The 14,721-nt window shown below is 35.9% G+C and overlaps 1 protein-coding gene across 1 annotated transcript; it reads left to right on the top strand.

The window, feature by feature from the left end:
* The first annotated feature begins 2,051 nt into the window (after positions 1-2,051).
* On the top strand, positions 2,052-6,555 carry valopb (vertebrate ancient long opsin b). The gene is made up of 5 exons (XM_060890305.1): positions 2,052-2,412; positions 3,138-3,348; positions 3,983-4,100; positions 4,205-4,444; positions 6,289-6,555. Exons 1-5 carry the CDS (start codon positions 2,052-2,054, stop codon positions 6,553-6,555), a joined length of 1,197 nt encoding a protein of 398 aa, XP_060746288.1.
* Positions 6,556-14,721: the final 8,166 nt, after the last annotated feature.

Raw genomic sequence — 14,721 nt, 5'->3', positions numbered from 1 at the left:
GTATATACACAGACCGAGCCTCCCTATTTGACTAAAGATCCTAGATAACTTAAAATATATGTCGTAAAATTGACACAATGAAAACTATTTAAGAAAATGAATTATTTGGTCCTGAAACAGACATGCATTTTATTTCAGACTCTCCTCAGCACCACCATACATAAAACATATCTATGTAGTTAATTCTTTTTACTCTTTAGTGCTTTACTATGCCTTTCAGATTCCAGTGTACTGACTGTTTATCCACTTTTAGGATTTTTTAAACCTTGTCCGTCCTGCTTTGTTCTCTGATTTTGCATTACTGCCTATTTGGTCATTTGTTAGTCTAGTTGGAACTGATCTTTCCAACCTATGCTTATACAGTGACTTAGAGAGGTCCAGTCAGATGATATGCCACTTGTGACCCAAAGGTTGTTAGGTACGGTCTAGACTCCGATAAGAAGTCCTGGTGTAAATGAGTATTTACGTGCTCAGCAGGAGGCAGCCCTTTTTAATGCCACAGATACTAAGCATTTGAAAGAGTCTGCAAACATTTATATAAATGAGGGCCCTGGTTGACTGCTAAACATCAGATGGCTTTTTAACATGATATTTGATTTAAAAGCTGCAAACAAGCAAAATGAGTCTCATCATCTAAAGCCACTAGCAGACAGTCCAAAGTGGAATTTTTAAACGATCACAGATATAAAGACATATTAAGAAAAACATATCCCAAGATACACACGCAGACAGATCAATAGATTGATATTTAAATGTAGATTTGTTAAACAACTTTAAACTTAACATCTTTTGTTTAAACTCACTCATTTATTGTGATCAATATTGTATATTATATGCTCTGCTAATGCTGTTGTCAAGTCAAGTTGCAATTATCAGGAAATAAAAGCTGAAATTATATTCTATTGTCTCCATGATTTGCTCTTAAACATATACATTTGATAGGAAAAACAAAAGAACTGGCTTTGCTTTTAAAGTACTTTCATAGGAAACTGTAGACAGACAGACAGACAGACAGACAGACAGACAGGCAGGCAGACAGACAGACAGACAGACAGACAGACAGACAGACAGACAGACAGACAGACAGACAGACAGACAGATAGATAGATAGATAGATAGATAGATAGATAGATAGATAGATAGATAGATAGAATCACCTGTTTGTATTTACCTACTTAATTCATCCTCTGAAAGAACTGCCGTCTGGTCTCTACTCAAATTAATTAAACTTGTGATCCTGATTAAAGGCAAAATAGATCCAAAGTCCCATTGGGCATCTACCGACCATGGAAGAAAGGGAAGCAGACCCATTTCTGCCAGATCTGGTTTAGGTTTATACTGCAGAAATATATGTTTTGTTTGTTATTTATAACTAGAATGTCTACAAAATTATTGAGCAGTACAACATTATTACAGTATTCTAAAATAAGTATGAATTACAATTAGTAGAAAATTCAAATCTTCACAGACATCTGCTGGCCTTCAGACAGTAAAACTATTTTAAAATCTTTTAAATAATATGAGCAAAAATCTAAATACATTTGAATGAATTGCATTCAATGACTTTCCATTCATTTCAAATCAAATCACAGATTATTGATTATTACAGATAAGTTTTAGCAGGTTGTTTCTGCCTCCTTTCAATGGTTTTCGGTGTAAAAATATCATATAGATTTTTAAGGTGATGATTTGGGGAAAACTAAGCCCTTTATCACACATCCTGGTGTGGAAATGGCTGCTCAGAGTTCCTATATAAAGACAGAGCAGGCGAACAGTGAGGAGGAGATGATACTCTGAGCTCTGTCCTTCATTCACTTCTCTTTCTTACGGATCCTTGTACTCTATAGACTTTGGTAGGCTCTTTTTCTTGTAAACGTTTCTATTTTAACAAATAAAGTGAACTAAAGTACTAAAGTTAAATGTCCTGCGCAAAAGTGAGACACCTGTAGACTTCAAATGGAGTTTTTACGCGCTCAGGTTCTTGTCATTTGTGAACAATATATTGACATTTTTCTGTCTTCTTTGCACAGATGTCTACCCCTGTCGCCATCATGGACGTAGTGCCTTCCGTTAACGGCGGGTCAAACACCGACGCTCCAGATGTTGCGACGCCTCGGGATCCCTTCTCCGGTCCGCTCCAGTCGGTTGCGCCCTGGAACTACACGTTAATTTCGTGCATGATGTTTGCAGTGACTTCCCTTTCGTTGGCAGAAAACTCCACAGTTATGCTAGTAACCTATAAATTTAAACAGCTGAGACAGCCCCTGAATTACATTATTGTCAACTTATCTGTGGCTGACTTCTGCTTGTCGCTGGTTGGAGGCACAATCAGTTTCCTGACCAACGCGCGCGGTTACTTCTTCCTGGGAAGGTGGGCGTGCGTCCTGGAGGGATTCGCTGTGACTTTTTTCGGTGAGTCTGAATTCCAGCGCTGTTATGGTGCCGAGAGAGCGTGTGTATACACTGGAAGTAGTTTAAGCACTTTTAGTAACTTTCTTGGAGGAAAGATTTAAGATGAACAGCACACTGAATAAAGGTTGGCTTGAGGCGAAGATCTAACACTATTGAGTCTAATAAACGAACCTTTAATGAGTTGAAATTGTTTATAACAATAGGGGGTTGTCCGGGTAAATTTACGCAAAGTGGAGACAACTTACACACTCAAGTACTAAACTGGACATTTTCTTTTCACTTTCTTCTCATCTATTGTACCTTAAGAGTGCAATTAGACCTTAAGAATGACATTTTCACCTTACACAAAAGATTACGATTCAAAAAATTCCTACAAAAGAGGGTTTCCAGTTAAAAAGTTCCATGAAAATCACCTTTGACCATCCAAAGAACAATTACTATTAAGACTGTTGTCAACATGAAGTTATAAAGATTCTTCTCTTTGTCTTGTATGTGTGGTAATAATAACCCATGCCATAATAGTTGTAACCTGGTCCCTTGAAAACATTTAGAACAAATAAGAATGATATAGTTTTTTTATTCTATTTATTCTATTACAAAAGGCATTAAATCTAAACCTTACCATAAACTTTACTTTTTGCATAGTTATGTAGTTTATATTAATGTCTTAAGGCTTCTTTTCCATATATGCCTAGCAGAAATGTAACAAACTTTTTGCCTCGTAGGGATTGTGGCTCTCTGGTCTTTGGCAATCCTGGCATTTGAGCGTTTCTTTGTGATCTGTCGCCCTTTGGAAAATGTCCGTTTGGGAGTCAATCATGCAGCACTGGGTCTTCTGTTCGTCTGGACGTTCTCCTTTATCTGTACTATTCCTCCAGTGCTTGGGTGGAACAGCTACACGGTTAGCAAGATTGGCACCACTTGTGAACCCAACTGGTAACTCTCCCATTCCCTTCTATTCAACTTAATTTTATTTGTATTTAGCTTTTAACAATGGACACTGTCTCAAAGCTGCTTTATAGAAATCTCAAAATCTAGATGAAAAATGTCACAGTTTAAAATTAAATTGATATTAAATTTTATTCTTTCTATTAATGTCATGCTTTCTATTAGGAGCATGAATGAAATTTGCAAACTGATTTTACACTCTCACACTAACAAATGTTACAGGCTGAAAAACTGAGAAATGAAAGTAGCATTCTCTAATCTGAGTAAAACAAAGTTGTTTCTGTAATTCTTTATAATCATGCCACATAAAACAAACCTATTTTTCTTAAAGCTCAAAGCTTCATTGAATGTTTTTTTATTTATCAGTTGAAGAAAATAACTCTACATACCTCTAAATAACCATAAATTCAAATCATTTAAAAGATTTGAAAGCTGTTAACACTATTTTGATTTATAATGATGAAGGTCGGTTTTCAGGTTGCTGTTTGTCACACTATTTCTCATCTTTAAATGGAAGAAAGTAAGCTATACCTTCCATCTATCTGGTACCTGTGTACAGTTAATTGTGAAATGTTATATCAGAAGAGAAATTGAGTTCTGAGTTTATGCTTTCATCATTAAGGTACTCAAGAGACTTCAATGACCATACTTACATAATCACCTTCTTTGTCACCTGCTTTATCCTTCCACTTGGAGTAATCATTGTCTCCTATGGCAAACTCATGCAGAAACTCAGAAAGGTGGGTGTTTTGGTTGTTCTAGGACACTAATACATTTTTACAGATTTATTTATACCCCACTTCAAGTGTACACCCATAAAAAAAATATATATATACTCTTCCAGGTGTCCAACGCTCATGGAAAACTAGGGAACGCTCGGAAACCGGATCAAGCCGTGGCACGGATGGTCATCGTAATGATAATTGCCTATATGGTAGCCTGGACACCTTATGCAGCGTTCTCTATCATTGTCACTGCCTATCCAACCATTAGTATTGACCCTCGCCTTGCGGCAGCACCAGCCTTCTTCGCAAAGACTGCAGCTGTGTACAATCCGGTCATTTATGTGTTCATGAACAAGAAGGTATGCCTTCACTGTTGGCTATTGCCATGTACTTCTGTTGACTCACAGTCCCCGCTTATGTGCACATAATGAGTGTGAGTAAAAAGTCTAATGTTTAAGTTATAAATGGGAAGCATAAAGCAGATGTGGGTGATTATGTGAAGCAGGACCCTAAATGAATTACAGAATTTTTATCTTTTTAATCAAAATAATAGACCAGCCTAAAATATTTAATTGCAGATATGTTTACTATATTGATATTCTCTCTTTATTATAAGCGCCTATATAGTATACATTTACTGTCTACTTTATAAGGAACACATGAACACCTGCACATTCATACAGTTATATAATCAATCAATCAATCAATCAATCAATCAATCAGTCAATCATCTGGCAGCAGGACCGTGCATAAATGCATGTAGATGCAGGTCAAGAGCTTCAGGAAATGCTCACATCAAACTTTAACATGGGGAAAATTGCGATCTCTCTGACTTCATCTGTAAATATCCAGTTTGACTGAGTCTGTATCTGAGATTCTTGTTCTTGGCTGACAGGAATGGAACCTGATGTAGTCTTTTGCTATTATAACCCATCCACCTCAAAGTTCTTTGTTTTTTCCATGCTGAGATACCTTTCTGCCCACCACAGTGATTGTCTGAGCTACTGAATCCTTCTTGGCAACTCAGACTAATCTGGAAATTTCCTCTTTCTGTGTTTCCATGCACAGAACTAATCTGAAAGGTTTCAGGTGGCGGTAAAGGTTGTAGTTTATGACTCCATTCATAATTACAGAGTGGCCTAGAACAAATGAACAAATGAAAATCCTCACGACAGTCTTACTCCACCCTAGTCTTACTAAGCATGCAACTATGATCTAAGCCACATATATCAGACTTTTTCTTCATTCTGATGTTTGATGTGAACATAATTTGAAGCTCCTAATCTTTATCTGCATAATTTTATACATTGTACTGCTGCCATGATTAGCTGATTAGATAAATGCATGGTGTTTAATATATACATATTGGTGTTTCTTATCAAATAACAAGGAAATAGTCTTGGTGACAGTACTTGTTATTTAATAATGAAGAAATTTCACCCCTGATGAGGTGGTAAAATAATTTCTGTTTAATCACAATGTTTGACTCATACCTGTGGAATCAGGCTTGTGGCCAAAGGATTGTTATTGATTTCTTTTTAGCTGTTCGCTTCACCTATTACCAGTCAACTGAGAATTTTCAGTAGCTCAAACCAGTGACTAGGTTAAGATAATAATTCAACATTATCTAAAATGCAGACCCATTCTTAATAAGATGAAGGTAGTGAAATCTCCGTGGTGATGGATTCTCATATAAATTTATTCTAGGCATGTTAAGCACCTATAAGCTCTAACCTGAAAGCAGTGAAATTGTACAAATGAATAAAGTCATTAGAAAATCTATAATCTTTAGCTAATTTGAAATTGTCATATTTTTTGAAATGTAAATATTATTTTGATTAAATGATCTTTGGTCTGAACAAAGTGGGAAGGAGACGCATCCCTTAGGAACATATTCCAGTACTTTGGCTCACCTAAAATTGAGTTCTCTGCTTTCAAAGTTGTTTAGCACATATCAATATCAGGAAATGAAAGCTAAAAATCTGATCTATGGTCTTATATTCATCTTTTAATCTCAAATGGAAGAATTGTCCTTGCTGTTTGAATACTTTCAAAGGGCAGTGTAGATAGAATGATCTCTAACTAATAGTTCATAAAGCACAAACTGTATACACCTATTTCTAGGTTGTTTCCTAGCAAACCAGCCTCTTTGATGTGAAGATTATTTGCTAATTCAGTCCTTGTGTCTTTTCTCATCTCTCAGTTCAGAAAGTGCCTGATTCAGATGTTTAAAGGCAATGGCACCAGCATTGATTCATCCCATATGAACCCTACCTCCGACAAAGGGCCAGTCACACGAACAGAAAGTCACTTGGGAGAGATGTCCTCCATTGCTGCCCATGTGCCCATGACCATGTGCAACCTGGAGAAGACTGTTGAGGATGATGATGAAGAAGAAGAGCAGAACCAGAATGAAAATGGAGGCTCCATGAAACTTCCTCTATCAGAAAGCCGAGTGTGTCCTCTATAGAGCAGCTCTGCCATAGTGAAATGACGTATAACTTATTGCTTATCAGCTCAAGCAGCTGGGAAAACAGCACAGCTGAGCCATGAATATAAAGGATGAAGATGAGTCTACATTATATGTTGTGTTAATACAGTATCTACTGCTGCATCTCTTTTTTGTGATGTGTACTTCTTAAGAACATCTAAGACTTTGTGCTCACTTGCCAGTCTCACATTGTGTTTGTTGCAGATGTGTTGTTGTCCTGTGAAACTTGAATGAAAATGAACTTAATGTATGTTTTTTCTCATGTGTTGCCAGTAATGTAATCACTTTTTCATGGCTCCTGATAACTCTTATTGCATAATTGTGACATTTAGTAAGTCATAGCATTTTTTCCAAAGATCACGTGTACTTTAAAACTATAATCTAGACATTGTTATATAATTTTGACAAACGATATGTTTCAAAATTTGTTTTAATGCTTGGTAAGATCACAATAAATATACCAAAAGTACCACATACATTATTTAATTCAATTCAGTTCAATTAATTTTAATAAAAATAAATATATACTTTATTTTTATAGTGCTTTTAACAATGGACATTGTCAAAAAGCAGCTTTAAATAAATATTTACATTCAGGAAACACATTCTAAATGACAAAACTTTTCTGTCACATACAGCAGTTTCAGCAACTCAGACCCATGCGCAGGATTAAAACAAGGTCCTTGTTTAATGACAGAAGTTCATGCACAAAACAATACATAACAATGGAAATGAGACCTGGACACTCAAAACATAATCAAAAATAAAACACAACACAGCACAACACAACACAACCTGGCAGACCGAACAGCAGACAATGCCTCGACAATGACTGACATGTAAGGGCAGGTATAAATACAGACAGGTAAACACAATCACATGACATTAAACAAGGTTTACCAATCCCCTGCCAGCACCCCTCTGGTGGACTGGCAGTGAATTGTGCCCATAGTCCTTACACCTACTCACTTTAAAATGCAATATAAAAGATAAAAAAAAATGATTCTTTGATTCTTGTCCTTTATTTCTATAATGCAGCAAAAGGGCTGGTTTGGGCATTATTAGTCTACTTTAATGAAACACATTTGTTGAAACAAATAAGTATAATCATATGAAAAATTAAGTTGTTAATTCTGTTTAAATCAATTCATTACATATAGAATAAATAGAGAATAAATATGGGTACAATTTGGAAACATATATTTGAAACTTAATGATTAGTAGTTGGATGAACCAGTGTAAGTGGCATGTTTGCCTAAAAGTGTATAATCTACAACACTCCAGTTATAGTGCCATCGGTGCAGGGTGATTATAAAAATGATCTATGGTCTGACTTGTTTGTTTTTATAGAAATCTTTTCATAGCATCAAGCCAACATCAAAATGAGTGGATCTGTGCTTTTAAAACACCCCATTCTGGATTTACTCCATTACTTTGGTATTATAATAACCACCACTAGTTTGGGAAGACTTTCCACTAGATTATGGAGTGTGGCTGTGGGGATTTGCCCATTCAACTACAAAATGTGTTGGATGACATGGGGTACAGTCTATGTTTCAGTTCATCTCAAAGGTATTTAGTGGGGTTAAGGGCAGAGCTCTGTGTAGGCCACTTGAGAACATTCATGCTTTCTGAACATTTGCAATATCAAAATAGAACAGGTTTTGAATAGGTATCTTACTCCAATAAAATGATATCTTAATGCTACACCATAGAAAGACATTCTAGACAATTGTTTTTGTTTTGAATTTGTGACAATATTTTGAGGAATACCCACATGGTCAGGTGGCCACATACTGTACTTGTGGCCATATAGCATATATTTTTACAAGAATATAGTTGGACAAAATCAGTTGCATAGACAAAAATAGTTGCATGTCTTATTTCTCTGTGCAACTTGTTTATGCCTCCACTCTCCTTAATAAAATCAGAAATCCTGTCAAATACGTATTGCAGCAGTGTTTTGAGACAGTTCCTGTCAATTTTAGCCAACTTTTTCACCAACACTGGCTGTGTTCTTCTGCCAGAGTTTGGAGATGCCTATTTCTGTATTTCAAAATCTTACAAGTTCAGGTTCAGTGATATTACAGGTCAAAATGTACCTCTGACTAACAACATTCATTCAGGTCCACAGCCTATTGCCACCATGGGTGTGTTCCCCAATTTGTAATAAACAAAATCATCTGTAATTGGCAAAAAACAGAGCGTAACAGCTTTGCCTGCCAATAGAATGGACCAGCCTGCCAACACCAAGACAAACAAAAAGAGAAGTATGTAAAAGCTAAATTGGACACATGTTCAGTCACTGTGTCATTTATTCAAGTCTTGACACTGGTTCTCAAAGCTGAAAACAGCAGTGTTTCCTATGAGACATGTTTTAATGCAGATCTTTTTGAAGTTCAAAAGTGGCATTCACACCCATCACTACATAGTAGGGCTCAGTTTTCTTTTTGTCCGATTTCTTTTAAAATAACAATTTTAGCTCAACCTTTAAATTTGCATTTTAGTGGTATATGCCTCTGCCAGCAAGAAAACCATATAGCAATTCTACTGGAATTGGCTGATGATAATTGGCTTGCTCTGTGAGGATGTCCTTCGGTATCCCCACATGAATGAACAGCAGCATCAGTTCTCTCATGATATTGCAGGAGTTGCCTTTCGAAGTGGGACTGCCTTGTGGGTACCTGATAGAGTAGTTCATGATCACCAGGATGTATTTGTGTCCCCAGGCTGACTTTGGTAGTGGCCCAATGAGGTCCATGCCCACACACAAGATGAGATGTCAATCACTGGCAGTGGGATTGGGGTGTTGGTGCACGTTTCTGAGGGACTGTCTGCTGGCACTGGGGGCACAGTCTGCAGGATTGCTAAATCCCAGAGTTCATCCCTGTACACAGAAACCGGTCTTTAAGTCTCTCTAAAGTTTTCTGAGACCCCAAGGGCTGCAACTGAGTCAACAAAGACAGCAATGACATGAGACTCAGTGCACACAGATAACTCTACTGGCAGCTAAAATTGTGGTTATATCAGGTTATAATGCTTATTCTCTGGTTCTAGAGAGCAGAAGACACAAAGATGTCCCTTGCTCCCACAGTGTAAACATATAAACAGGCTTAAGTGCTACAGGCTATAAACAGGCTTAAGTGCTTACAGCATTTACTTTCTCCTAAGGAGAGAATTGTATGAGCCAATTTCATTGGTTTAGTTTCATCCCCAGATAAGAATGACTGGAGAAGATTGTTCAGAGTGTTGTGGCTTACAGGCACTAATCAGGTAGTCTGTATGATTAGCAAGCTGAACTGGTTAATTGTCAGACAATTGACTTTGCAGGCCTTCACGGCTTGGAGCACATCGCTGAGGCCTTGCCGAAACATGGTTTTTAATGCAGACTTGTTTCATCGACTCACTGCAACCAGGGGCAAAATTGTTAATGAAAAGTCAGCAGCAGATAATTTACCTTGCTTGAGGGTTAGCAGTATTTCTCCAGCATCCATTCCTTTTTCTAAGTGGTCGAAAACTGTGAAAATTTGGTTCGAAACTTGTGTAGTTTTGTGTGTGGGTTAAATATATTTAATCAAGTATTTGACTGCTGCTGATCATGTAATGAACAATCATAAAATGACTTTTCTCTCACATTTAATTAAAAAGAAATACTTAGTTGACGCCAACAGTCAGTGAATTACAGTATACTGTGTACCAAATCATTAAACTTCCCTTTTGGCAATGTTGTTTTTCTACATTTCAATAACAATGTTATATAACAGTCTCCTGGTTGCCTGAGCCTTAATAATGATAAATACATCATATCTAAGTCATTTTTTGGTCCATGATTGACACATTCTCAATATAATATAAAAAAGCTATTGTTGTAAAGTTGTAAATTTCTTTAAGAATGCAGATTCTATATTAACCATCAATCACCCAGAAATTTAAAATTTAGGGCTAAATTTCACCTTCTGTGTCCACTTAAAAACATATTATAAAACAATTTAAATTGAGAACTTATGTATTACCCTAGATCCCTATGCTTCATGATAATTTGAATACTTAAAAAAATATTTTCAGATCACAAGAAGTGGCATGCAAATCAAATATCCAAAGGTATTATTGGCAGTATTACTATGAATGATTGAGCATGCTGAAAGTAATGAACCATGCTATTACTGAGCTATCTTCTTTCCCCAGACTAATTTAGTGGCCAAGACCACTTTGAGGTCTAAGCTTTGATCCTCTTGCTGTTTGTTGCCTTTTATCCCTTTGGTCTGCTGTTTGTACTGACTTTCAAATACCACAAACACATCACCAAATTGCAGATGCAGAAGCACTTCTAGGAATTTGCTGAAATATTAAACTGCCTTTTAGATGTTCATCTTAGGACCACTTTTTTAATATTCATGTATCTGAAACTAAATTAGAATGCTTACATGCATTTCTTTGGGATGTTTATGTTATTATACTTGAGCAATAATATTTCACATGTAGGTAGAAGTTTAATGATGTAGAATAATTCTCTATGAATAACGGGATAAATAAGTGAAGGAGAATTTACTACACTGTTGTAATACACAACAAAAAAAACCCCAAATAAAATAAAATAAAAACAAAACAAACAAAAAAGCACAAAGTAAAAATAAACTAAGAATGAAATGAATTTAATGAATTTAAATGAATTTAAATGAATTTAATTCTTTCCTGAGAAGCAATTGCTGATATTTTTAAGCTTCTTCTCTAATTTAAGATGTGACTTCAAGCTCGATCAAAACAGGTAAAACATAAACTTTTTATGATGTTTAATAGATCACACTTGTAATTGTTTAGGCTAACATGCCTGTCTGACTGCTTTACAAGATATAATAAGCCCTAACCTTCTTCCTGTAATCTCAGTCATTGGATGTCAAAGGCCAAAGACAGAACACACACAAGGGCTGTTTGCAAAGCTTGCAGAGCTAAAACCTGCTTGCACACAGACACAGCAACCTAGCTGTCAAGTATGAATAGAGAATAAATATTCTAATATATAGTATATAGCAGTGGAAGAGAATCTCCTAACAATGTGGATGGAACTGTTAAAAAAATAACATTTACAAGATGCTATAAATTGTTCATGTTATAGTCTAGAGTTCAACCAAGCATAATATAATAACACGGTAAAATATATTAACACACATTATTTATCATATTTCTTTCTGATTCTGCAGGAGGTACAGTATAAGTACATATATGCTACAGCTCTTTGATTAAAGATGCTCTCAGTACAATAGAAGTGTCAGGTCTGACTTTGACATCTCTATAACTTTTTGGATGCTCTCTCATTCTGCACTGTTCCTGTACTGCCCTCTGCTGTGCACTTGATCAACTGTAGCATTGGGCTATGTTTGTGTGAATCTGTTCACACAAACATTTATAAGCATTTACAAGTCAAACATACAAACAGACATCACTTAATTTTCCTTATTCATACCTTCAGATATCATCTAAGCTTGGCCATGTATCTTTTTTTTGTTTTGTATGTGGAATATGAAGCTCTGGAGCAACCAGATGCATAATCTACAAATGCGTCTATAGGAAATGATACATGTTTCTTGTTATTCCTACATGAATTAGGTTTAATGTTTTCTCTTGAGTAAAATCTTGAGGGATGGGCATTTTGTCTTAAAAAAAAAAAAACAGTTACCATATGTTGCATCACCGAAGAGACCATGCTCATCCAATCCTCAAAGCACTAAACGTAATAAATCCCATCCTTGATCTCAGCATTTTGCACTGTTTCAACATTTTGCAATATTTCTCAACTCTGTTCTGAGGAATTGTGAAAATATAAGACTAAACATAGTGCTTCTTATGTTCATCCATAATGTATGACAGATCATTTTGAATTCTTTATCTGCACTCTGCTGCTTATTGCCCTCCTGCAGAATACCTTGGCATTTGAGTCAGCAGAAGTTAAGACCCTTTGACTTTTCTGCTGAAAATACAGTGCAGATAAAGAGAACACATCTTGGTTATTTTTGTCTATTAAAATGTCAATTATCCAGCTAGGAAACATTTCCTGATTTGATGGTTCTGCAGTTAATAATGACCTATTCAGGGGCAAATGGTGTCTGAAAGGAGGAAAAGAGCATGGGTGAGATAATGGTAAATATGTTGATTAAAACATAGAGGCAGAAAATCATTTACTTATTTTACTACTGAATAAATTAACGCTTTATTTTAGGTTGTTCAACTGACTGCTTTGTGGATAAAGTGGTCCCATATTGGGCACCTTTATTCGTATTTTCTTTGATTTCTGTTCATTTCTGTTCTTTCAGAAAGCTATTTGTGGCTATGTGATATAATTGGTGGTTTTGAATTACTAGTGTCTCTGCTAAACAGCTTGATACTTAAATTATATACTACCTTACTGATACTGATAGTACCTTTATTTTGTAGGGTTTGAATATCACCATCTTTCAAATAAATAGCATGCAAATGCAAATAATGCACACTTCTTCAAGAGGACATTGTCCTTCATATCTTTGATAACCAGATTAGGTGAAATATGCTGTATGGATTTACACTGTTTTTTATCCCAATATCAAACATGCCACCTCACAGTTGTATGCTGTGTGGAGTTTTTGACAATATTTTTCCCGTGTCTTCTCCTAGGCAAATTGCCAATCAGCCAGTCTTGAATTACAATCTTGCTAGCACTATGCATACAATGATGCACATACAGGAAAGAGCTGCAGTTAATGTTAACACCAAATATCAGTATGGGGAAAAATATCTATCGGCTTTAACTGTGGCTTATTGGTTGGTGCCAGATAGTTTGGCTTTAGGTTAGGTTCCTGATCTCCTGGGATTTTCACCCAATAGTACCCACTGTGTCCCATGCCAGTATATGAAATCTAATCTTTATTATTAGTAACTTTATTAATGTGACTGCTTAGCTTTGTCACAGTAGAGCTTTTTAACTGGGGGGATCAGATATGTACCATAAAATATTTTCCTGTCCAGACATTCTATATATTTGCAGTGGAGAATAATTCTCTTAAAAAGCATTCACTTTCAGCAGTATCAGCAAAAAAGCAATGTAAATAATGCAGAGGTGTGCACTTGTCTCTGTGACTGATTAAAACTTAGTTTTCATTGTCATCATGCTTATTACAAATAGTAAAAAATACTTTTTTATTCCCCATGTGATGCAAAAAATCAAAAGACAAATAAAAACCTCTCTCTCACTCATTTTCTACCGCTTATCCGAACTACCTCGTGTCACAGGGAGCCTGTGCCTATCTCAGGCGTCATTGGGCATCAAAGCAGGATACACCCTGGATGCCAACCCATCGCAGTGCACACACACACACTCTCATTCACAAATAAAAACCTCAATGAATATATTGTTGTATTCATATATTACTGAATTCTGAGTTTTTGAAAGTAAGATGGTAAAATGTATTGAGCAAATATATTACAATATGTCAGAGGGTCAGCAATAACTGTTAATTGTTTAGTACTGAATTGCTATTCTTTAAAAAGATAGCAGTGCATTTATAGATTTTATATTGATTGGTTTATAAATCAAGGGATGTAATAAGAAATGTAATAAAAAGCAATGAATGAATTATAAGGCACCGAATATTCGTTACAAGCCTTGTGATATTCAATGAGCTTACACTAAACCCACTACATATCCACCTAAGCTTGCAAAATTACAGTCTTCCAGATCCACATGTCAGTTTTGTTTTTCCAAGCTCATGTACACTTCTGCAATGGTTTAAATCAGCTGCCATTGGCTGAAAACTACAGTATGACCAACTTTAGCTGCCTAACTTTTCCCTAGAATGTGACAGACAACTTATGTTTCACATTTGCCATGTTGTTGTTTAGAGAAAATGGAAATAGAGAACGTGCAAAGCAACAAAGTCAAATTCAATAGTTAATTGTTGTCATTAGACAATTTACTTCCCTACATACATGCTGTTTTAATGATACTCTTATATTTGGATTATGGGTTTTTACAGGTGTTTTAAAGTTAATTAGTTTCAAATTAGTTGCAAATTAGCAAATAAGTTGCTGACCCTTTTGTCTAGCACACATTCACCAATGCAAACTGCAACATCCCCAGTGTGCATTACATCGTTATATATCTCTTGGTATTTAGAA

This window comes from Tachysurus vachellii, chromosome 2 (assembly GCF_030014155.1).
Source record: "Tachysurus vachellii isolate PV-2020 chromosome 2, HZAU_Pvac_v1, whole genome shotgun sequence".
NCBI lineage: Eukaryota > Metazoa > Chordata > Actinopteri > Siluriformes > Bagridae > Tachysurus > Tachysurus vachellii.
The sequence above is the reverse complement of the archived record's forward strand: the minus strand, read 5'-3'. Positions and strand labels throughout refer to the sequence as shown.